The 23,299-nt window shown below is 49.1% G+C and overlaps 4 protein-coding genes across 15 annotated transcripts in view; 1 reads left to right on the forward strand and 3 right to left on the reverse strand.

The window, feature by feature from the left end:
* The first annotated feature begins 479 nt into the window (after positions 1 to 479).
* Positions 480 to 2,212, forward strand: LOC107212844 (C-C motif chemokine 4 homolog). Of its 2 annotated transcripts, none has more exons than XM_015646610.2 (3): positions 480 to 808; positions 1,243 to 1,354; positions 1,701 to 2,212. In XM_015646610.2, the coding sequence occupies exons 1-3, from the start codon at positions 736 to 738 to the stop codon at positions 1,786 to 1,788; spliced, it is 273 nt and encodes a 90-aa protein (XP_015502096.1). In that variant the 5' UTR covers positions 480 to 735; the 3' UTR covers positions 1,789 to 2,212. The 2 variants fall into 2 exon arrangements, with proteins under 2 accessions (XP_015502096.1, XP_015502097.1); XM_015646611.2 differs by having other exon boundaries at positions 1,246 to 1,354.
* Positions 2,213 to 2,416: 204 nt separating this feature from the next.
* On the reverse strand, positions 2,417 to 11,353 carry LOC107212842 (1-acyl-sn-glycerol-3-phosphate acyltransferase alpha-like). 2 transcript variants are annotated; one of them, XM_015646607.2, is made up of 7 exons: positions 10,765 to 11,353; positions 8,586 to 8,719; positions 8,022 to 8,197; positions 7,686 to 7,781; positions 7,113 to 7,185; positions 4,761 to 4,840; positions 2,417 to 2,790 (listed from the first exon to the last, which is right to left on the reverse strand). In XM_015646607.2, exons 1-7 carry the CDS (start codon positions 11,031 to 11,033, stop codon positions 2,731 to 2,733), a joined length of 888 nt encoding a protein of 295 aa, XP_015502093.1. In that variant the 5' UTR covers positions 11,034 to 11,353; the 3' UTR covers positions 2,417 to 2,730. The 2 variants fall into 2 exon arrangements, with proteins under 2 accessions (XP_015502093.1, XP_015502092.1); XM_015646606.2 differs by lacking the exon at positions 2,417 to 2,790 and having other exon boundaries at positions 3,190 to 4,840.
* Positions 11,354 to 11,424: 71 nt separating this feature from the next.
* On the reverse strand, positions 11,425 to 16,631 carry LOC117245310 (eosinophil peroxidase-like; the record flags this gene model as incomplete). The annotated part of the gene is given in 5 exon segments (XM_033519005.1): positions 11,425 to 12,334; positions 14,077 to 14,271; positions 14,468 to 14,878; positions 14,881 to 14,893; positions 16,218 to 16,631. Coding segments are annotated over 5 exon segments (1,242 nt in total), but the record flags the coding sequence as incomplete, so codon positions are not given.
* Positions 16,632 to 20,087: 3,456 nt separating this feature from the next.
* The window catches only part of TSPOAP1 (TSPO associated protein 1), a 55,182-nt gene continuing 51,970 nt past the window's right edge, over positions 20,088 to 23,299 (reverse strand). For 8 of the 10 annotated variants that reach the window (XM_015646719.2, XM_015646718.3, XM_015646713.3 and 5 more), the window contains one exon: positions 20,088 to 21,380. In XM_015646719.2, the coding sequence (XP_015502205.1) occupies positions 21,168 to 21,380 (213 nt within the window). In that variant the 3' untranslated portion in view covers positions 20,088 to 21,167. Of the gene's footprint in view, positions 21,381 to 23,094; positions 23,155 to 23,299 lie in introns of all 10 variants that reach the window. The other 2 variants (XM_015646715.2, XM_015646717.3) reach the window with 2 other exon arrangements.

The following is a 23,299-nucleotide window of genomic DNA, read 5'->3' on the forward strand; positions in this document are numbered from 1 at the left end:
GCTGCCCAACTCTCCTCAGTGGTGGCCACTAACAGGACAAGAGGCAACAAGAAATTCTATTTAAATACCAAATAAAACTTCATTGCACTGTGAAAAAGGCTGTCCAGAGAGGCTGTGGAGTCTCACAGCCCACCTGGACATGGCCCTGGGCAGCTTCCCCAGGGACTGGGCCAGATGAATTCCAGCCTCAGCTCCTGGCCAGCCCTGTGGATGTGGGGCGGGCAGGCTGAGTGTTTTGGGTACAGCTTCCCCTGAGCTCTGGGGCAGCAGCTCAGCAGTCTGGCAAACACCCAGCACACAGTGGCACGAGAGCACTTCTGTGCTGCCTGGGGTTTTTTCCAGAACTGCATAATCTTACACAAACATTTTCTTTCCCTACAGAGCCGCACAGAGAAACCCTCCCCTGGAGTCCAGAGGGACCATTCTCCTTTTTGTGGCCAGGCCACTTGGCACATTCTAGTTTCTTTTTGATTTGAATGAAATAAAAATGAGTGCTGAGTCACCTGGCATTGTGAACTGTATTCCATTCTGCCTCACATTTTTCTGTTCCCTCTAATTCCCTTCAGCTATTTCACTTTCGTGTCATCCTTTATCATCATCTTGGAATTTCCATTTTGGCTTCTCCAGCTGCCTCCAGGACTCCCTTTTAAAGGGGGCTGAATCCAGCTGCTGCACACTGAGCTTCATCATCCAGAGCTTCTGCTCCTGCTGCGACAGCCCTCACCCGACGGAAAGATGAAAGTCTCTGCAGCTGGATTGGCTCTTCTCATCATTTCAATCTCCTTCTTCCAAACTTTCTGTAGCCCAGGTGAGTCCTGCTTTTTCATTTGATCTGAGCCTTCCATGTTATTTCTCTGTTGAGCTCCCATGGCAGATAGATGGGAATTTATCAGCATTTATGCCACTCTCTGCTCTGCCCAGAGATCAGCTGCATGTAGGAACCCTGGAATTAGAAAATCATCCATCCACCTGTCCATCCATCCATCTAACCTGAGTTCAGAGTACTTATTCCTGGTTAGAGCTGAGATATTTCTGCCTCTGCCCTGGGGCTGGAGGAGTTGGGGAAGTGAAGCTCTGAGCAATGGCAGGGTAACAATCTCTCACAGTACCTCGATATTGCTCGTGGCATTGGACCAGATGATCTCCAATGTCCATTTCAACCTTAATTATTCTCTAATTCCTCACTACCTTCCCTGCCAGCACAGCTCCCAGTGCTCACATTGTCTTCCTTTGCTCTCCTAGCAGGACTCGACATCCCAATCTGCTGTTTGACATACACACGGCACAAACTCCCGTGGAAGCTCATCCAACGTCATTACACCACCGGCAGCAGCTGTCCCCAGCCGGCCGTCGTGTGAGTGCCGGTGCCCGGCCCAGGGCAGGGACGGCCACGGCAGGGGGGGGGGGAATGACCAGCTCTGCACAGCAAGGGGGGCTACAGGAACAGAGCAGGGAGAGGGAAACACCACGGAGAAAGGGCTCACACAGGGATTGCTGGGGATGCTTGTTTGGGGATTCCAAGGGATGCTCCTGCAGGAGTGGAGGTGACAGTGCGGGAGAAGGGATGGGAGTAGGGAACATCACAATCATCTGCTGTTTTCAGCATCAGCATAGGGGAAAACCTCTTGAAGCTGGGATCCAGGCTCTCCTGGGAAGCAGGTGTGAGCAGAGATCTAACATGTCCCATCCCTGTTCCACAGGTTTGTCACAAAGGAAGGCCGCCAGGTATGTGCCAATCCCAAAACCAGCTGGGTCCGAAGCTACCTGCAAATCTTGGAGCAGAACTAAGCCAAGCAGTATGGCAAGAGTAGCTGCTGTCATGGACAAGTCACGTTATTCTTTGCTCCTGCCATGGAGCAGAGCCCTGGGACAGCAGGAGCCACAGGAGCATCTGCAGGTGTCCCCAAGGGACTGCTGGAAGGGCACCTTGTTTCGGGGCTGCTGCTCATCCTTGGCTTGCACAGACCAGGCTTCAGCCTCATCCCTCTGCCCCAACCCCAGACCCACAGGACTGCACCTTGGCTGTACTATTTGAAGTTATTTAAGAAATCTTCATATGGGGCAGTCAGTCCTTTTTCCTTTTTTTCTGTGGATAATGATATTATTTATAGGACAGTGACAGGGAGGATATTTATAGGAGGGTGACCCAGTGTTGGATGACGGGGGACCCTGGTTTATACATGTCAACTCATGATTCTGGAGAATAAAGGATTTGGAGAAAACCTTTGCTTTTTCCCTTTTATGTGCCTCTGTGTGGTGTTCACCATGGTCCCTCTGAGCCATTTGAGCCTCTATAGCACCCATGAAGATGGAAAATGGTTTCAGACAAACCCATAAAGTTTCCATGCTGCAGACTCAGGAACATCCTTCAAAACCTCATTCCCCCACAGCTCACACCCCTCCTCCCCACATCCTCTACAGAATTAGAAGTATTTGTACCCACATGTGGGACTTTTACATTCATGAATCTGCTCTCCACACTCTCCAGGCACATCCCACACACTTGCTGCTCCCAGACCTGCACACCCCCCCTCAAACTGATACCTGGGTGTGCAAAGTTGTGCTGAGACCAGCAGTGCTGCCTGGAGAGGGACAGGGACATCATCTTTCACAGCACAGTGAGGTAGCCCCACTCACAAGGATACACCCTGTGCAGATTTTCATCTCTCCACGTATTTGCCCCAGCAACATCTTCCTGGGACACAGAATGGTGCTGGGCTGGGCTGCCCTTTATTGGGATGCTGCTCCTTGGGTGTCCATGAGCCTCCTGACTGCAGCCAGTTTTCCTGCCTGGAAAACACAAGACTAGAGAGAAATCATAAGACAATACAGAGGTGCTTTCCCAGCCTCAGAGTTGCCAAATCTGGCCTATAGCTGCAGAGAAAAACAGGAAACACTAAGAGAAAGATTTTTTTTGCTTTAGGAAGAATGGGATGTGGGCAAGGCTAGGCCAGCTCTGGACTATGCTGTGGAAGCACTTGAAGAGGTAAGAAAGATGGGACAAAACCTTTAGCAGGGCCTGTTGCTGTAGGACAAAGGGGAATGGTATTACACTGAAGGAGGTCAGTTTAGAATGGACATTGGGAAGAAATTCTTCCCTGTGGGGGTAGAAAGGCCCTGGCACAGGTTGCCTGAAGACGCTGTGGCTGCCCCAGCCCTGGAAGTGTCCAAAGCCAGGTTGGACAGGGCTTGGAACACACAGGTCCAGTAGAAGGTGTCCCTACCATGGGACCATCATGGATGGAGTGAGATGAGCTTTAAGGTACTTTACAACCCAAATCCTTTTGGGATTTCTTCCCAGAGTGCAGATGTCAAGGAGCCCTGAGCATGATCTCCGTGGACAAGTTGTGCCCAGCACTTTTACCCTTGGGACCTGCTCCTTCCCAGTCATATTCACATGGAAAGCTGCATCCTCAGAACAACTGCAGCAGGTTTTCTGTTGGTTGTTTTACCCCAACAGCAAGAGCTTGACCTTTCCCCTTGTTTTGGAGGTGGGAAAGTGAGGAACAAGCCCCAGGGAAGGACTGCACAGGGCAGTCAGTGCTCTGGGCTGGTTGAGAAGGTAAGGATCAGCCACAGGCTGGACTGGATGATCCTAAAGGGTTTTTCCAACATAATGATTCTGTGAATGAGTGTGATTCTGTGTAAGCCAGACCTATGTCCAAAATATTCTTTGGCTCTGGTTCATAGGTAAACATACCAGTACAAAAAAGCAAATCACATCATGGCTGGTGGGCATTCTCTGACAAAGAAGGCAGAAGGCTGGACTCAGAAATCAGGAGCTACAGCTCCCACAGTGTGTTTGAGTTGAAACATAAAGAGATTGTGGTAAAAATCATGAGGTTATCATAAAATCATCATGGAATTGCAGAATCAGCAAGGCTGGAAAAGTACCCCAAGATCATCAAGTCCATTAACCCAGCACAGCCAGGTCAACCACCAAACCATGTCCCCAGGGACCAGATATATACATCTTTGGAACACTTCCAGGAATTATTCCATCTGGGCACATCAAGGATATTAGGCAGTATACTCCTGCTGTTTTTGCCTCTGGTTTCTGAGTCCCCAGACATGTCCCTCTCTCCCAGCCCTGAAAGCAAAATCTTCCTCAGGTTAAAAGGAAGGCTAAATATGTCAAAGAAACCACCAAGCCCTGTAGACACACGTAAGGTCTTTAATTCCCCTCTCCCAAAGCTTCCTTGGTTCCTATCTCTCATGGCAGAGGTCCCTCCCAAATCCTCCCCATGGAAGAGGAAGAAAACAGCGCCTTCTCCTGAGTGTGTTCCAGAGGAATGTGGCAGCCCTCAAACCCCGGGCAGGCAGCATGCTCACAGGCCTGGGGTCAGCACCTCCACCTCGCTGGATCTGAACAGGGAAAGGTGGTTATAAGCAGGCAGTGGTGACCACTGGAAGGGCCCAGCTCTGCCTGGGTTCAGGCTGGGGCATTCTCAGCAATATGATGACACAGAAATATCCAGCTATCCATTGTGTGTCTGTCCCCTTGATGGCACAGTTCTGTGGGAGGTGGCACAGCAACATTCCCCTGGGAAGCTTCTCTCCTTGGTGGACCTTTTGCCTGTCTCTGGTATGTCAGTGTTGCAATCCACAGCTGTCTCTGCTGCCAGACCTTCCTGTGGCTGCCATGGCCTTCTCTCAGCTGTGGCACACACAGCTGGAGCTGGAAGATGGGACTGCTAATGGGGAGCTCCATTTGTCATTCCTGATATCCCCTGGTAGGCCAAGAGCATGGAGTCACGGACCTGCTCCGTCAGCTTGGGAACATCGTCTGGGCCCAGGCCCAGCGTCTCCACTTCTGGCAGGATCTGGATGATCATATTTCCTGGAAGAAGGTGAGACGGGGAAAAGAACCAAAACCATGAGTGGTTACAGAAGAGCCGGAGGCAGCAGAGCAGGTGGGCTGGAAATGCCCTCATTCCCAACAGCGGTGGTGTGGGTGCCCAGCCACATCCCAAATACACACAGCAAAAACACAGCCCAGGCTTTTCCCATCCACAGAGAGCACAATAATCATAAATACGGAAACAGGTGAATCTCTCCTCCAACACAATGCAATGTTCCATACAGGATGAGTTTTCACAGTGCAAAGATCTCATGGTCTGTCTAGATCACAGGCAAAGAGAAGATGTTTAATACAACACAACCAAACTGGCTGTGCTCTGTCTATGCATACCAAATTTAGCATGGTGCCTCCTTCCAGAAACACACTTTGGGATGAGAGGAAATTGTGGCCAGGATTCCCTAGTATGTCAGACTTCTCTGGGGAAGCATCTGAGCAATGGACTGGTGTAAACTGGGGAGCTGCCATCATGCTCCTCTCTTCTGTCACCAAGAGTCCCCTGTCTTGGCCCAGTGGAGAAAAGACAATGCCTGCACAGACAGGAACCTGGGGATTTGGGGAGAGCTGTGGTGTGTTATAAAATGGTCTTACTTGACTTTACAGTGTGCCTGCAATGAGATCCAGCAGTGCCACTGGCAGGGCTGTGGGAAGGAGGCAAAACAAGTGCAGAGAAGAACTTCACAAAAGAAGAGGGTTTGTAATGTTGGATGGGACTTGGAGAATCTGCTCTAGTGGAAGGTGTTCTTGCCCATGGTCAGGGATGGAATAAACTGAGCTTCTAGTCCCTTCCAACCCAAACTCTTCTGTGATTCCACAATTCTGTGTTACCTGCCTGCACATCTTACCCCCAAAGCCAGGCTGCTGCCTCACTTCACTTGCTCCTTCTGAAAAAGCAGAGTGCTGACAAGGCTGTGCTGAAAATTCAGGTCTGTTTGCTACAGACTTCCAGCAAGCACCAGACATGTTCCATGAATGACAGTGTCCAACACCAGGCACAGAGCTGGGCTTTCAAGAGGTTCCTCAGCACACCCAGAGCAGACACAGGGAGCTGTCCTGACCCACAGACCTGCTCAGCACACAGGAATCCTGAGCACCACCTTCAGAATCAGCTCTGGCAAAACTTCCAGGTGGGGGAAGTGGAAAAGCACAAGGAAAGCTAACTAGGGTACTTTCTTCAGCAGAGCAGGTCCTGCCTGTTTAACAGCCATTTGGAAAAGGGCTCAGAGATCAGCTGAGCATGGAATTAGCTAATCATGAACTCCCAGGGTGACTGAAGTTGTATATAGGCAAATGCACATGTAACTGCAAAAAGTCTTTCCTAAAAATCTCAAGGAATTCTTGGCATCTCCATCCTTGGAGTTAACACAACCTTTTCTGGACTGGTCACAAAGCTAACTCATCTGTCTTTAGACTTGGCCTTGCTTAAAGCAAAATGTTCACCTGCTTCGAAGATCCCTCCCCAGCAGGTTATTCTCTGATTTTCCAGATCAGGGATGTAAAGGGAAGACTGGCAAATCCCTGCTCATGGGACCTATTGACCCTTAGGTGGGGGAACATTTCCAGATCCAAAAGACTTTTGTGTGTGAACAGAGAGAGGATAAACTCAGCAGGTGAAAGGCTGGAAACAGAAATTCCATATTTATAATTTGCACCACTCTCTCTTCCCAGGTGTGTGCCTGCAAGGGAATGACTACACCCAGGCACAACAATGGGAGGAATGAGAATTTCAAATGCAGATCCTCTCCTCAGGGAACACCAAGGCTAGTCTGGGAAAGAGTGGGAAGTGGCACAAGTCCATTTTAAGGCAACTGAGGGAGCAAAGGAACAGGATGGGCTACCTTTCTCTGTTGGAATTTGTTCCATTTTTTCTGCATTTTTTTTCTGAAGGCCAAGATTTGCGTTATTTTTTTCCCCTAAAATTTTTTCTGTGGCCAGTAGAAATTTTTTGTTACCATAAATGTTTCCTAAGTCTCCATGCACCTGCAGATCCAAGGGCAGTGTGGGGGTTCAGGGACAGGACCTGCCCCAGGACTCTGCTGCTCCTCCAAGTTCTCTTGGACAAGCAGTGAGAAATCCAAGGGGAGAGGGAAAAGTGGTGCCTGAAATGTCCCATTTCTTCCCAAGAAGACAGAAGTTGCCATTTTCTGAGTTCCATCTCCATATTACATGTGGTCCTCTGCCCACCCTGGTCACGGCTCCAAGGACTGAGCTTGCACCACCACCCAGACCATTCTTTGCCCCAGGTCATCCTTACCTGGTGTAAATTTCTTCTCCTTCTGGTTGTAAAAGTGGTTGTAGGAAGACAACACTACAGGAATAATGGGCACCTGGAGGGAAGGCAGTCTACAGTGAATATACACATCTCCTTATTCTTCCTCCAAAATTCAACTCATGTTTTCAGGTGAATCCTGTACCTTGTTGTTAATTTTCACCGTCAGTGTCACAGCTCACACTCAGAGGGTTATTTGAATATTTAGATCATTTAACTGTATCACCCCATGCCCTTGCTATTGGGTTTTGTATTTTTATCTCTGTATTTAGGCCAACAACAGCAGATTGTCAAATTTCTATCTACAGAGGCCAGCTCAGCAGAAACATCCCTGTGCAGGTCCAGGGCTCTTGTCAAGGGCCCCAGCTTTTATCCCAAGCTGTAACAAAGCTTTTCCACTTTTCACAGAAACAGACCCCTCCTGTGCCACCTGCAAACCCCCAAGGGCTCCTGGGTATGTACTCAATCCATAGGGAAGCCAGGGGCCAGGACCCTGGTTTGCTGGTGGACTACAGCAGGCAAATGGCACATCAGGGGCAGAAGGAATGTGGGTCTCACCTGGGCTTTCACAGCCAGCTGGAAGGCCCCACGTTTGAAGGGCAACATGGAGCCACCATGGTTGCGAGTTCCTTCAGGGAAGATCAAGACACGCAGCTGCAGGAGGGAGAAGACATTAGGGTGGAAAGACCTCCAGATACAACGCTAAGCCACTGCTCAGAGGGGTGGTGCCCTGGGGCTCATCTCTGTACCCCTGACCTCCATTCATGGGCACAGAACACATTGATGCTCTCACTCTGTTCTGCTCAGTGTCCAGCCCAGAGATAAAGATCTCTTTCCACCCACATCCAGATTCCTTTTTTCCAGCAGATCCTCATTGGACTCCTCCCCACTCACGTTGTCCTTGTGCAGGGATTGTGCCACCTCTGTCAGGGTGCCAATGGACTCTTCCCTCCTCTTGCGGTCAATGAAGACGACCCCTGCAAGCCAGCAGGCCAGGCCAAATGTGCCCATGTACAGGATCTCCTTCTTTGCAATGGGCACACAGCGCCTCGGCAATATCTCCATCATCACTGCAAGGGGACAGCAAGGACACAGCAAGTCATCATCTGCACTCAGGATCCCTCTGGACAGCAGCCCTCTGGATCTAGGACATGCCAAGCTCCACAGAATCCCTGGGGAATTTTGGGGGTCTCCAGACAATCCACTCAGGACTGGCATTGAAGGAGAGCAGCTATGAGAAGGCTCTGGTCAGCAGAGAGCCTTGTCCCTGTTCCCTTGGAGAGGGTAAAACTGCTGCAGCTTGAAAATTCCTCTGATAACCTGGAGATCAGCCCTGGTTTGGGGCTGGCTGGTGAAGGGCTCTGCAGCAGCCACTCCTGCCCCTCTCCCTGTGGGATTCCACATGGCCCATCCTACAAACAACTGGGGCCAGGAGCAGGAGGCAGGGTCACCACATACCCATGATGTCAAGGGAGGTCTGGTGATTCAGCACCAGGACAAAAGGTTTCTTAGTCCTGAGGTTCTCCTTGCCCTTCACCACTATCTGAATGCCAAAGATGTGTTTGAGTGGCCGGGTCAATGTGCGCAGAAACCTGGAAAAGAGGAGTGGAAATTAGCCAAAGAGATGCTGAAATTTGGGACCAAGTTTTGCATCCGAACCAGCCCACCTCACACACTGCTTCTTGTTGGGGGTTAGGTGTCTTTCCTTTTGTTCCATCTCACCTATGGAATTTTTACCCCTTAGTAGTGGGGACACCCCTGACTGCTGGTACTCAGTGGGTGCTTGAGAAACACAAAGAGTTGGGCCAGACCCAGAGGGGAAGGGGAGGCAGGAAAAAGGGTGGGCTGGCTGCTTTCTTCAGCTTCAGAGCAGGACTCTCGCTGGGAGCAGGGAATTCACCATCACCCAGACAGAGCTGCTGCTTCTTCTCCTTCTCCCCTCTTGATTGGCGGCCTCGCACCCCCTGTCCTGCCGGGACGTGTGGCAGTGCCAGCCACCACCGCGGAGCTGCTGATCCATCTCAGCCACTGGCCCAGGATCTCAGCTCATCCCTGCTGTTCCACCTCAGCTCATCCCTGCTGTTCCACCGGCCCAGGATCTCAGCTCATCCCTGCTGTTGCAGCCGACTGTTCCTCGGAGCCCTGCAGGAGCACCGGGACTGCCCTCCCGAGGGGTTTGTGAAGCAAAGCCTCTCCTCCATCCCTTCCCATCTCAGCAGAGAAAGCTGTCCCGGGGTCCCTGGTTCTGTGTTCTTGTTATTGCTGTAGTTATTGTTGTTTGTTTGCCTGGTTAGACTAGTAAAGAACTGTTATTCCTATCCCCAGATCTCTGCCTGAGAGCCCCTTGATTTCAGAATTATAATAATTTGGAGGGAGAGGGTTTACATTTTCACTTTGAGGGGGGCTCCTGCCCTCCCTAGCAGACACCTGTCTTCCAAACCAAGGCACTGCTTCTGCCAGTTTCCCACAGACAGCTTTGACCACGACTTAGAAAAGAACAATTAGTATCCCTCTGTAGCTAATTATTTAATTGCAGAAGTAAACTATACCTCACAGGTTTCCCTCAAGCCATACATGATCAATGACCCAGCAACTACAGCTCCAGAAGTTCCACCAGGATCAACCAAATATTAGACAATAGCCAGTTTCACAGCACACCTTTGTACACTGCTTTCCTCCCCACCTTGCTAGGTTGGGAATACAGGCTGCAGTAAACCTGTGCCTACCCCGGCTGGCTGTGGAAAGAGAGGTGTTTTCCTCTAGGTGACATTAGGCTGCAATGTTGGGAGTCCTATTTGAAGAGATATTGATAAAATAACATCTAAAAAAAGAAAAGGTCAGGCACCAAAGTCAAGAGGTGAAGAAAACTTCTCAAAGCAAAAGGGTGATCTCAGTTAGGAGATATGAATTCTCATTGAAGCATAAAATGGAATAGTAAATCCTGCTTCTGCAGTACTTCAGGAGGGTTCAGGCACTGTGGTGCTGTGTAGCAGAGTTGTCTTCTCATCCTCCCTCAGCCCAGGTTCCTGATTGCCACCACCACTGATCACTCCTGGACACCCCAGGTGAGTCCACAGCCTGGAGTCTGAATGGAATCTGGAGAGACAGAGGACAGGCAGCATGGGGTGGGCTGGGGGACTGCCAGACCTGGGACATCAGGCTGTCACTGAGCTGATGGGGACAGTGCCCATGCAGGGGCCAGCACTGCACCTCGGTGATGTCTCTGGTGTGCCCTGGCTCAGAGTAGAGAATGGGAAGAGCCCCTGGAGTGGCCCTCTCAACACCACTTAGTAATACAGTGCTCAGCCATGTGGAGGAGAGAAATGCAGCTCCATAGACCAGATGAAAGAGCTCTAGTAAAGACAGCAATATGAATTACATCCAGGTTGTTGGCATTTCCTGCTTTGGCAAATCTATGTCACCTTTTACATAATTTCTTTACATAATTTGTTATTCTTTTTATCAACTGCAAACCAGTATCAAAACCTACACCCCTTCTCTGAATTACAGAGTCTGTCATCTCCCCACACCAACATAGAACTGACCACACCACACTCCCAGGACCCTTCAAATCAAAGCACTGGAGAGAGTGGAGTCTATCAATGCTCAGGGCAGAAAGGAGCCACAGACAACTTACATCATATTGTCCACGTTACGTCCACGAGGAACACTGAGGATGGCAACCCCAATGCTTATGGTGAAGAGCCACAACTTATAGAAGGTCATCTTGCAGAAGAATCTGAATGCAGGTTTCACTTGGTAGAGGACTATAAAGGTAATGAGCAGAGAGATAAACAGGTAGTGAAGAAGGAAAAACTCCATCCTTCCAGCCCAGAGCGTGTGGAGCAGAGCAGTGAACGAGTCAGAGCAGCTGGTGATGTAGACCAAAGGTGAAACTCCCTCCATCAGCTGCGTGTGGGTGGTGCAAAGCTGGAACAAGGTTTGGGAGTGAGGCTTCAGCCAGGCTGTGCTCTCTGCTGGGAGCTGCACCCACTGTGGGAAGCTGGTTTAGCAACGGTGCTGGGAGAGCTCCAGGAGGGCTGGATGGCAACAGGGCAAACACAGCAGCAAAGCTGTCTGTGTGCAGGGGCTGTGGGGCTGGCAGTGCTTGGAGAGCCCCTTCAGGGGGTTCTGAGAATAGGAACCCTGAGGAACTTAAAGAAAATCTTCAGTGGGGAGGAGCAGGATGTATCAGACAGCACAAGCCCTGCCCAGAGAGGCTGGGGCTGCCTCATCTCTGGAAGTGTCCAAGACCAGGGTGGGCTTGGAACAACCTGGGATAGTGGAAGGTGTCCCTGACCATGGCAGAGGTGGAACTGGATGATATTTAAGTCCACTCTAGTCCAAAGCATTCCATGATTCTATGACCCCAGGCTGTCCCAATTTGTGCAAACCTTGATCTTCACCAAGCGAGTTGGCTGCAAGATGTCCAGGGAATCTGAAATCAGTATTTTGGAAGGGAGAAAGAAAAAGAGCAATCTGAGCAGCCAGACCCTGTCCTACACATCCAGGCACTGGAGGGACCAAGCTGAGCAGCTGGACATTCCCCATGCACAGAGGGAAAAGTACCACAAGTCGAGACAAAAAGATAAAACAAGAGCAACAACTCCCTAAGTTTTCCTGGCCAGAGGCAGCTGCATGTTCAGACAGCATCAGCAAGGAGTAAATCAGGAAAATGCAGGTGTAACCTGGGACTGCTCCAACTGCATTTCATCTCCTAAAACAACTGCATGAAAAGGAACTTTATCATAACTGCTAACCCACTCCTTCATAACTCCCATCCTTGTTGGATACAGCTGTGAAGGCAAGGCTGTTCCACTCTTTGGTAATTGGCACAGCTGCAATTTACCAGGGGCAAGATTGCCTGCATCACTAGCTCCATCCATCCTCCCACAACAAGGCACAGATTCACTTTGGAGACTAATTTATGAGCAAAAGCATGGCTGGAAGTGCTTATAATGACAAGAGAAGAGGTTTTACAAGAAAAAGTGTTCTGGCTCATGAAGATTTTTGTGACACCAAGACAGGCCTGACAGAAAAGAATGCAACAGCATGGAACAGCCTGGGCGGAAGGACTCGCATGTTCTTCGGTGTCCCATAGAGCTGCAGGAACTTCCTTGCCAGGTTCTGATTCCTCAACACTTGACCAAGTGACTTCACTCCAGATGGCTGTGAGAGCCCACAGAATTTTCTCCAGGAGTTGTAACCTGCAAGCAGTTGGATGTCAGAGCAGATAGAGCAGTAATGTGCTATCCCCTCCTGGAAAGGTTTTCCCCTCTCTTTCCCAAAGTTGTGACACCAGTAGAATACCAAAAGGTTTAAAACATTTTTCTATATTTCTGTTAATGCTACTGCTTCCCACTGGTCTAGAGGCAGTTCCTCCTGCCTGACCTTTCAATGCTGTTTTGGGACAGCTGTGTCTTTGCAGGTGGGAGTTGTTCCACCACCTTCCAGCAATGTTCTGCTCACTCAGCAGGGGTGCAACTGATGTTGCCTTCACTGAAAGTGAACCTGGACAAGATGCTGATGGCCCCGCTCTCTGTACAACAGGAGAATGACCAAGAGCTTCTCCACAGTTGGGCCCTGTCCAGCAATGGGGACAAGACACCCACTTCACACAGCCCAGGTTGCTTCAGCCTGGCCTTGAGCCCTTGCAGGGATGCGGCAGCCACAGCTTTTCTGGGCACCTTGTGCCAGGGTTTCCCCGTCCTCACAGGAAAGAATTTTTTCCTGATATCCAATCTGAACCTACTGTCTTATGTCTAAAACCCAGGAAGTATTGGGAGAAAAAGACACAACATATGGTGCCTGGATGACACCACTATCAAACAATTCAAGGATACTGAGAATTTACTTAATCAGAAAATTAATTAGGGAGGAGTTTTGACCTTGCTACATCACCACCACCTTAATGGATGTCTAATATAAGTAGTACAGCACTCATAGGTGGGTTGAGACCTAAAGCTAAACCCAAATTCTCTAGAAATACAGGTCACTCCCACCATATCAGGTCTGGAAACTCAGGATTTGTGGTTCTGATCAGGTTCTGCATGACGGTGTCCCTCAATAAAGCATGGAAAAATCACAGCCTTCTGTTGTGGCCAAGGCAGAGCAATCCTCTGAGCTGATGATGCATCTGGATGTACTGCAAAGCCTCTGACTGGGCTTAAAACCCACGGATCCAGCTCAGTTTTCATCCCAGTTTCAAACAGGAGCCCTGTTGCATCTCTCAGGCTGCTGCTGACGCAGCAGCTCCAGCTCAGCCTAATGACACTGTTGGGCAAGGACCCACCCAGGAGCCAGCTCTGAAGTGCAATCAACAATCTATTTCTCAAGACCATCTTGCAATACCATTACACTGGTTTTGCACCTTCCTGAGCCCTGAGGGTGATTCTGACATGCTTGGTTATTTTTTTTCTCTGGGACATGGGTTTAATAGAGAAATTGTGATGAGATTTTCTTTAAATACTGGAATCTGCTCTTCCAGTCGTGTGGCTGGGCTGGACCACTGCAGATGGCTGCAGAGAAGTCACAGGGGACTTACAGTCCTAATTCCACTCCTGCAATCTTGTTGCTGAACTATTTTACCAGTTTTTTCACTTGGACAACAGAAATAAGTCAGTCACTGAATACTAACCTCTGGTCTGTGCAATGCCCTGCATTCTTCTGCCTCCACGTCTCTCATGCAGCTTCTGCCAGGCTTTGCCTTCAGTGCTCAACCTCCACCCACCTACTTGTGGTTGTTCAGAAACAAGGAAAAGGTTTGGGAAAGAACATCACAGAATCACTGAATATCCTGCATTGGGAGAGACGCATAAGGATCACTGAATCCAACTCCTGAGTAATTTCGGCCAAGCATGGGCTGGAGAAGCTTCTCAATGTTTAATCGCAAAAATGCCTGATTTCCACTTGTTTTTCTCTGTAAGCTCTGCTCCCACAGCTGCCTTACCTGGAAGGCTGTGATCTCGACTGCACTGCCTGTTGAGTGCAGCTAAATCAAACCCAATCCTTTCAAGCTGCTCAAAGAGCCTGTCCCGGAGCTCGCCCACCACCCTCTGCTGCTGCATCAGCAGCTTGGCCTGGCAGGCCACGAGGCTCCGGAGATAGGGATCAATCCCACCTGCAGAGGTGGCATCAATTCCACCTGAAACAGGGACAGGTGAGGAGTGTGGGGAGGCTACTGTGTGGCTAAGAGGCCCCAGAGAGGTGAGCACAGCTTATATGTAATTATAAGCTTCTACTACATGAGAATAAATTTCCCTGCATTTAAAGAATTAAGAAGAAAATACTTTGAATAATGTTGAGGTCACAGCAATTAAGCAATCAGATCATTTTGGAACACGATTGGCTGCCCTTGTCTACAGGGTTATCCTTCTGTTGAGATGACTCTGGCTGGTAGTAAAGGCCATTTAATACATTGAATATAAAATGCTTTTGAATTTGGCTGAAGCAGGAGGTCATCAAGAGAGGGCAGGAAAGGATGAATGAAATAAACCCACACTGCAGAGCTGCAGGAAAGGATTTACCTTCTTGAATGATCCTCCAGACAGCAAAGAAGGAGGTTCTGAGTTGAATTTCAGGAGTTATGGGTTTGTAATATTCATCCAAGCAGCCAACAGTTGGAGGGACTGAGGCGTGAGCAAAGTGAAAAGCCAAGGTGAAAATTTTGGATATCCGAGAATCCACAGACTCGCTGTGGCCCCGATAGTGAGGAATGAGCCTGTGGAACCTGCATCCCAGCAGGAGAGGTCCCTGTAGGTTATGATCTAGGGGGAAACAAGGAAAGGGTGAACTGTTAATGTCTTGGCCATCAGTTTCTGTGGAAACAAAGTTGTTTTTCATGTTCTGTCGGCCACAACACTCTGGCAGCTCAGAGCAGCATAAGAGGTTGGACTCAATGATCTCAGAGGTCTTTTCCAATCAAATTGGTTCTGTGATTCTGTGAAGATAAAAGCCTGCCAAATCCTCTCAAATACTGGCTCCTTGTCACAGTTCCCATCAGGCAGGCAGAACTGCACCCTTCGTGCCTCAGATGGCAAAGATAACATCGGCAGATAATGGGGGTAGCACCACCCACAGGCAGCTCCCTGGGTCCTCCCACAGCAGAGATTTCCAACCCTGCTCTCATCTCCCTCTGGGATATTGAGGAGGCAGCAACATATAATTTAAAAAAAAAAATAAAATAAAATTCTATGTCAGTAGGAGAAAATGAATTAATTGTCTGAATACCACATGAAGATGAAACCATTGATATAAACACAATGATGGAGATGATGCTTTTTAGGACAATCCTTTGAGTGTTTGTCTTGCCCAAAATGTTTTTCCAACAATACAATAATATTTAAATTGAGAGCATAAAAACATAAACATTTTGATATTCCTGCTTTTTATTTTTTGTTAGACCAGCTCAGAAGACAGGCTTCAAAGGAGGTGCAGTGCCTTTGGAAACCCCATGTCCCTTTCTCCCATAGGATCCAGCCTTTCCTGCCAGCTGGAAAGTCTCATCTGACTTTGAGACCATTCCTGCTCCAATCTAGAGGCTGAACAAGAGACTTTGGGAGTTCCCTCCCGAGCACAGAGGTGTTTGTGTGACCCCAGAATCTCATTCAGGGTCAAGTCTGGGGTGCAGCCCAGTCCCTAGGAGAGACACCATGACTGGCTGCACCCACCTTTAAGATCATCTCATTCCTACCCCCTGCAATGGCAGGGAATCATTGAGGAGGAGATTCACAACCTGAGGAATTTTAATCCAGATTTCCAGTACCATTTTTATGAGGTACAAAACACCAGTTAGAAAAGCTTTTCCTCTGACTTTTCTGTCAGTTCCTCTAACAAAAATGTGCCATTAAAAACCTCATCAAGCACTTTGTAAATTTAAAAGTAGAGGGTCGTCAAAGATTCAGGGGGACCTCTCTGTGCTTGTTATTTCAGGTATCTCGGTCTGATTTTGCTTTGGTCAAAAGACACTGGTGGAACGAATTTGGTCCTTTCCCCCCAAAATCCTGCACCCTTTGGCCACTCCTCACTAGCACAGCCTAACACATGAACCTTGTGAGACTGCAGGCAGTCATGTGGGACCATGGCTTGTACCTGGATCATGGCTCCCAGGATCTTTCATGCCTCCTGGTAGAGCCTCTCATCATTCCAGTGGGGATTGAGGCTCCTCAGCTTTCCAGGCAGGCGGTTGTGGTCCCGCACAAAGAGAGTGTGCATGCAGGCCAGCTCCAGCATCTCACTCACACGGGGGTCACCTGGAAGGGGCACACATGGCACTGGAGTGAGAATGTCACATTGGGAAGCACACACAGAAGAATTTTTAGATGTCTCAGTACTTGTGTTGTGAAGAAAATGGGTAGGAAACACAAAGGAGGCGAGAAAACTCAGAGATTGGACAGCACCAGGCAAAAACTGAATTTCTGCTAAGGCAACAAAAGCCAGGTGCTGCCCTGGCTGTGCTGAGAATTGCAGAGAGGTGGGGAAAGTTTCAGTGAAGGGCTGGAAGTATTAACTTAAAAAGTTAAATACAAGTAGGTGTTCTCCAGGTTCCCATATCTGAGACGTTTGGTGTCACAGCAAAGAGAGAAATGTGAATGAGCAGAGGGAAGTCAAGATGTCCAAGGAAACTCCGAAAGTCAGAAGGTTTCCAAACCAGCTGAAACTGTGGCCAAAGCAAGGTGATAGTCACAAACAGGCTCTCTGGGGAGTAAAAAGAAAAGCAAAATGAGTCAACTTGGAGGAATAAATTACAAAGCATCACAATGAAATATCAAATCCTTCTTCAAACATCTGGGGCAGGAAACGCAAGAGCAAGCAGGTGATGAGAGCATAGACAAGCACTCAGAAAAGTAAATATGTCGTATTTAGTCCCCTTGTCCCAGAGTAAATAGAGGGATTTTCTCCTGCACTTGGCACAGAGCCCCTTTCATCTTCTCTCAAAGGCTGCCTGTGAGGAACTGCGGAAGGAGGAACAAAAGCAGCACTGTGAGGTTTCCATGAGCAGAATGCATCCAGCCAGAGCTTCCAATAGAGCTCTGTGAGGAAACGCTAAGCCCTGGGAGGAAACTGCACATGTAAAGCTCCCCCAGTTCTCAGGGACCAGAGAAGTCACAAATAAGACACTGGATTTTCAAAAGCACTTCCGAGCAGCCTGAACTGATGGCTGTAAAAGAATTGATGGGTCTGTTCCAGCCATGGAACAGGAACTGCTCCTTGCTGAAAGTCAGAAGCCCCTTCTAGGAAGTATCTGATACTCCTGCCCACTCTGCTTCTCACTGAGCATCTGCTTTTGGCCTCAGGTCCTGCATGGCCCTCACCAAGGAGAGACCTGCACAGAACTGGGGGAGCAGGCGAGCACATGGAACAACACGTGGGACAGGTGGAATCCTGGAGGAGCCTGGAGGGAACATGAAACACCCTGGGATTTAAAGGAGGGAGCTGATAGATTCCAAGGACCACGGGCATGTTCAGAAGAACTTCAGCCAGATATGAAAGGGGCCAAGGGAGTAGAAAGCAGCTTCACAGCTGATGATATCTGTCGTGCTCTGAAAATTTCTCCAGCAGTGCTGCAAGTGACCACTTTGCGGTGCTTTGAGAGTCTTGAGCCCTTCTGGGGGTGTCTTCCAGGGACAAGGTTCCTTCCCCCGTGGTGCTCTTCATCCTCTGCCTCTTTTAAGGTCGAAGCAAAGCCTTCAGATCTGCCCCCCAAAGCCCCTCTCCCTGTTCCAGAGCAAAAGCATCTGATGGACAAATCCTTGCAATGCTGGCAGGGCAGAGGGATCAGTGAGGGATGTGTTTGATCGTGGAGGTGTATAGGGAGGCAGAGGAGCTGCTCCTCAGCTCCTCTTCACTGCAATTGTGTTTGCCCTCATGGATCAAAACTTCTTGGATCAGCAGCACAGACTGGGAGCACTTCTCCCAGTCCAAGTCCCTCTCCAGCTCTCCTGGAGTCCTTTTAGACTCTGGAAGGGGCTCTAAGGTCTCCCTGGAGCCTTCTCTTCTCCAGGTGAACACCCCCAGCTCTCCCAGCCTGGTGCCACATCATCCATCCATCATCCATCCATCATCCATCCATCATCCATCCATCATCCATCATCCATCATCCATCATCCTTCATCCATCCATCATCCATCCATCATCCATCCATCCATCCATCCATCCATCCATCATCCATCCATCCATCATCCATCATCCATCCATCATCCATCATCCATCCATCATCCATCATCCTTCATCCATCATCCTTCATCCATCCATCATCCATCATCCATCCATCCATCCATCATCCATCATCCTTCATCCATCCATCCTCTTCCCAGCCTGTACTTGGGCTTGGCAGTGCCCCAGCTCCATGTAGGACCTTTTCCTTGGCCTGGTTAAATGTCATGAGTTTTGCACATCTCCACCTCTCCAGGTCCTTTCCATGGATGCCCCATCCCTGCCCTCCAGTGTGTGACCCCAACACACAGCTCGGTGTCACCAGGATGCTGCCCAGGATGCCCGTGAGCCCCTTTGTCACTGGGACATGAACTCCTACATCAACCTCTGAGAAACAACACACCAAACTGCTCTCAAAAAACAAATAAACAAACAAACAAAACAAAAAAAACCTGTTCTCCAACTGCTTCAGAAACCATGGAAGTGGGGGCTTGTGAGATGCTTTGTCTCTTGAATGTTTACCTTCCCTGGAGACTGTGACCCTTCTCCCAGGTCAGGGTGAATGGGAAAGGCCACGGGCCTGGCTGAGCCTTCTGGTGAGCACCAACACAAGCACCAAGCCCTCACACTCAGAGCCCACCCGCTGCTCACCTGGAGAATTGAAACAGGAATATATTGATGCCAGCAGCAGCTCCTCCAAGCAGAGAGGTGCCATCCACACCTGGGCTGTGGCACAGTGATTAGAAGCAGAGGATGCAGAGCAGAACATCTGGATTATATATTTATTTTACCTTTTTTGTTTGTTTGTTTGTTTCTTGTAGCCTTTCAGGTTTAGCTCTAACAGCTTGAAGCTGTTAAATCTTTTTCATGGAGACTCCTCTGAAGCTTTGCTGTCCAGCCTGTCTGGTGTTGGGGAACCAGCTGAACTAGGAAGACTTTGCTGAATGATGGGTCTGAGTCTATCACAGAAAAATTTACAGGAGTCAGAGACACAACACAAATCTTATGGTCCCAGGGGCTCAGATGGCCAGGGAGGATGGAAGCACCAGCAGCGAGGGAGCCAGGCAGGCACTGCCTTCGGGGGCCCTCTGGCTCTGGGCACACCCCAGAGTATTCCAGCAGCTGATTTTCTTCCTAAAGGTTTTGTTCTTCAGTTCATCCCCTGAGGAACTGATAAAACCAATGACAGTTTCTTTCAAAAGACCTTCAACAATTCACTTAAGAAACTCCAGTTGGTAAATTCAGTTAAAACAGCAACGACTTCCTCCACGAGAGGACAGGCTGAAGATAAAGCTCTGGGTTGCTGATGTGTTTCATCACTGAGGCTGCTCCAGAAGCCATGGAAACTCCAGCAGAGCTGCAGCACATCATCCAAAGTCTTTGGTCTGTCCTTGCCCTGACTCCCATCCACCACAGGACATGGTGCCTTACTGTGGTATCAAGATCCTCGTGGAGTATTTCTCTCTATGGAGCAGCAGCTTTCCAAACAAGTCCCTCCTGTCAAGGGAACCCTGCAGAATCCCCCCCAAAATCCCAGAGTGACTTCTGGCACCTTGGCTGGATTCCCAGAGGCTGCAGATGCAGTGCTCACACACCAGTGGAGCTGGGAGTGCAGGGGGCCAGCCCAGGCATCCTGGGCAGCCCAATGCCCTGGTGGCCACCCCAGCCCCTGTCCTCACCCCACACCTGGGGATCCACAGCTGTCCCTCTGACAAGGGGACACACAACGTGCAGAACATCCTCAAGGTGCAGGTGTGGCCGGTATCATTTCCCCACCCCCTGAAGAAGCATCACCGAATCTTTGGCTTTTTTAAGGAAAATGTATTTTTGTGAAAATAGACTTTATTATAATAAAATCTGATATTAAATAAAAACATACCATACCACCACCACTCACGGCTGCTGTGCTGGCACCACTCACGGAGCTGACAGAACTGCCCTGCTCAGAACAAGGACCCATTGGAACATGCAGAGGAAGAAACACAGAGAAGGACAGAAACCACGGCACACAAACCCCTCCGTGCCTGGACAGGGCTGTGTCTCAACTGCAGGAACACATCTACAGGAACAGTGTGAGCTGCCCAGCCCCAGCCCTGCTCTCCCAACGCTCTGGCTCAGGAGCAGCTCAGACACGGCTGAACAGAACCGCGGAGAGAGGCAGACAGACAAATAAATAAATAAATAAATAGGTAGATAAATAAATCAATTGATAAATTGATAAATAAATAATAAGGCGGAGGCCCCAGCCAGTGTGTGATCAAGGGGAACCAGGCAGGAGCAGCTGGCAGCAGCCCACCCCCACGCTGAAGAACTGACCCCCACCAGGGCATCGCTCCTTCCCCTCGGGGATCCTCGTGCTGGAAGCTGACTGAGGCAGTGTGGGATGCTCCGAGGCACAGCTGCATATTTACAGGGTTACAGTACAAATAAGAACTCACTCATCAGCCCAGAGACAGCGAAGGGGAGTCACAGGAACAGAAAAGTGCAGATTTTCTTTGCAGCAAGTGAAGGAGTTGACACAACCTCCTTTGGAGCAGAGAAATACCAGGGTGTGGAATACAAGGGATCTCTCCTAAGGGGCCGGGGTTTTGCTGGGAAAAGCCAGTTAGCTAACTTACAGCCAGAATATAATCCTTAAATTAAAATATTTACAGGGAACCAGTACACTGAGGGCTACATGGAGTAGGACATGCTGGATCCCAGAGCTGAGCCCTCACACCCCAGAGCCACTTTTTCCCCAGGGGCTCTCAGCTCTTACACCCTTCAGAGTTTTCTCTAGTCAACACATACTTCTTCCCTATGAAAATAATCATCTTATTGCAGAGGGCTTCTCCTGAACTCAGTCTCTGGGGCTGTGCAGGCAGCCCCAGCGGAATAAACCCCTTGTTAGTTTTTCTTATTGGACCCAAGTTTTTTGAAGAGGTTTTTCCCTTTGAAGAAGAAGCCTCTCTTCTTTTTACTCTGCCCAGGTGCACCAGTGCAGGTGAGGAGGGCCAGCGATGCCTGCTCTGGACACTGCTTGCCTGGGACAAGGCAGGAAGGTGCTGGCAGAGGAGATGGAGAGGAGTTGCTCTGATCAACAGATCCATCTGGATTTAGCTATGTGGGAAAGAGAGAAAACAAAAGACAAAAGCACAAGTTAGAGCTGCAGAAGGAGATCACACCAACATATACCTCAGCCAGAGAACCTGGCCTTCTCCAGGTTTATAACACTACTTAGGAAGTTTCCAGTGATTTAAATTTTGTATCGATAACCCAGACCCTTCCTTAGCTAAGAATTCCAGAAATTTCTGAACTTTGGGCTAAGAACAGGACAGTACAAAAGACCCACTAAGGACAAGGTGAAAGATGCTGCTCCACAGCCAAGTAAGTGAAGCAGCTCCTGAGAGCGTGGATGGAGACAGGTACTGATGATGCCTCAGCCATGGGGCCTGCTGGGCTCTCAGTGTGCCCTAGGACACAAGTCAGGACATTAACAAAACCAAATTTCGTAAGAACAAGTGCCCTGCAAAACCTCCAGACGATTACAGAGACTGGCCAAGCCCTGAGGCTTCTCAACAGTGGCCGTGGTAAGAAGAGGAACTGGGAGTCCTGCAAGGGTGCTCAGCATCCAGCAGATGCAGAAAGCCAAGTCTGGGAGTAAACCTGAATAAATCCAGCTGAAACATCTGCAGCCAGAAATGCAAGATTTATGGAGGCAAAGAGAAAAAGAAAGCCAGGTGAGGGCTAACATGGAGCACCCTCTCTTAGCAGGGAGCAAAAGAAAGAATCCCCAAGTTCTGCTCCAGAAACTGTTTATGATTTGTTTAACAAAGAATCCTTGGATAAAATGCCCCAAAGCACTGGGCTAGCAGCAGAAGGGGCTCACCAATGCTCAGGGTGTGATGTGGGAGGGATGTAAATGCCCCTGGGCAGCCAGAGCAGCGCAGGCTCGGTCCATGCACCATTGGAAAACACTTTTTGGGTAAAGGTGGAACAGCTTCAGGACAGGCCTGAAGTACCTCCACAAACAATTTCTCCTCTTCTCAGAGGTCTCTGTGAGGCAGGAAAGCAACAGAACCAGCTCCCAGATTCATGTGGTAAGAGAAAAATCATACTAAAACTGAGTTTCTTCTCTAAGAGAAACAAAGGAAAAACTGCTCTGTCAAAATCCTCATACAAGTTATTAGAGTGACAAACACAAGAGTGGTATCAGTTTTAAGGGGTGGTTTTAGTGCTCTCTCAGGTGTTACTGATCAACACAATTTCTGGAAAACAAACATTTGAAACTAAGGAAAACAAACACTGCTTCCACTGGCCCCCAAAACCAGGGGTCTCACCCACCCAGCCCCAGAACAACTATCCACACAAGTTTGGTTTTAGGGACCAAATGTTACTATTTTCTTAAATGGATAGTGGGCAGGGGTTTTTCCACAATTATTCTCAGGAAGGAGCAAAATCCAGAAGGAAAAAACCCCAGGCTGAATATGAAGTGTGCTCAGACTGAGGAGGATCTTGTAGATGTGAACAGAAAGGCCAAGCTGAATTACAAAGCAGGTCCTTCCCAAACCTGAATATCCAGCACAGTCCCATCCTGGTCCCCAAAACCACCAGATAATTGTTCCAACCACCTGCACTTGATGTGCTGAATGGTTTGTCTTTACCACAGAACCCAGGTGGCAGTGAAAGCTCTGACATCAGACCTGAAGGCAGATTTGCCACCACAGCCCTAAACCAGCCTGTCAAACCATAAGCAAGAAAAGGAGCCAGCTCCAGATGGAGGAGCCTTTGAGGTACTGGGCTGGGTGGGAGGTTGAAGGTCTCACACACTTACATGGTTGCTCTCTCTATGTATCATTCATATCTATCACTGGACTCTTCTCTTCCTCATTCTCTGAAGAAAAGAACCGTCCCGGGTGCATAACACAGGCAGAAATAAATACATGAAATCAATTAGAATCAAACACTTTCTGAAGATGCTTTACAATCAGTCTTTGACAGAAATAGCATGTTACTGATGGAAAAATATTCCATCACAG

This window comes from Parus major, chromosome 19 (genome assembly GCF_001522545.3).
Source record: "Parus major isolate Abel chromosome 19, Parus_major1.1, whole genome shotgun sequence".
NCBI classification, from domain to species: domain Eukaryota; kingdom Metazoa; phylum Chordata; class Aves; order Passeriformes; family Paridae; genus Parus; species Parus major.

Bases quoted from the DNA above. Each gene is read 5' to 3' on its own strand.
- LOC107212844 (XM_015646610.2), top strand. From the start codon at position 736: ATGAAAGTCTCTGCAGCTGGATTGGCTCTTCTCATCATTTCAATCTCC. The intron at 809-1,242 runs GTGAGTCCTGCT...TTGCTCTCCTAG, and splicing joins CCAAACTTTCTGTAGCCCAG to CAGGACTCGACATCCCAATC. The intron at 1,355-1,700 runs GTGAGTGCCGGT...CCTGTTCCACAG, and splicing joins TGTCCCCAGCCGGCCGTCGT to GTTTGTCACAAAGGAAGGCC.
- LOC107212842 (XM_015646606.2), bottom strand. From the start codon at position 11,033: ATGGAGGGAGTTTCACCTTTGGTCTACATCACCAGCTGCTCTGACTCG. The intron at 7,186-7,685 runs GTGAGACCCACA...CCTTCCCTCCAG, and splicing joins AGCTGGCTGTGAAAGCCCAG to GTGCCCATTATTCCTGTAGT. The intron at 4,841-7,112 runs GTAAGGATGACC...ACCTTCTTCCAG, and splicing joins GGAGAAGAAATTTACACCAG to GAAATATGATCATCCAGATC.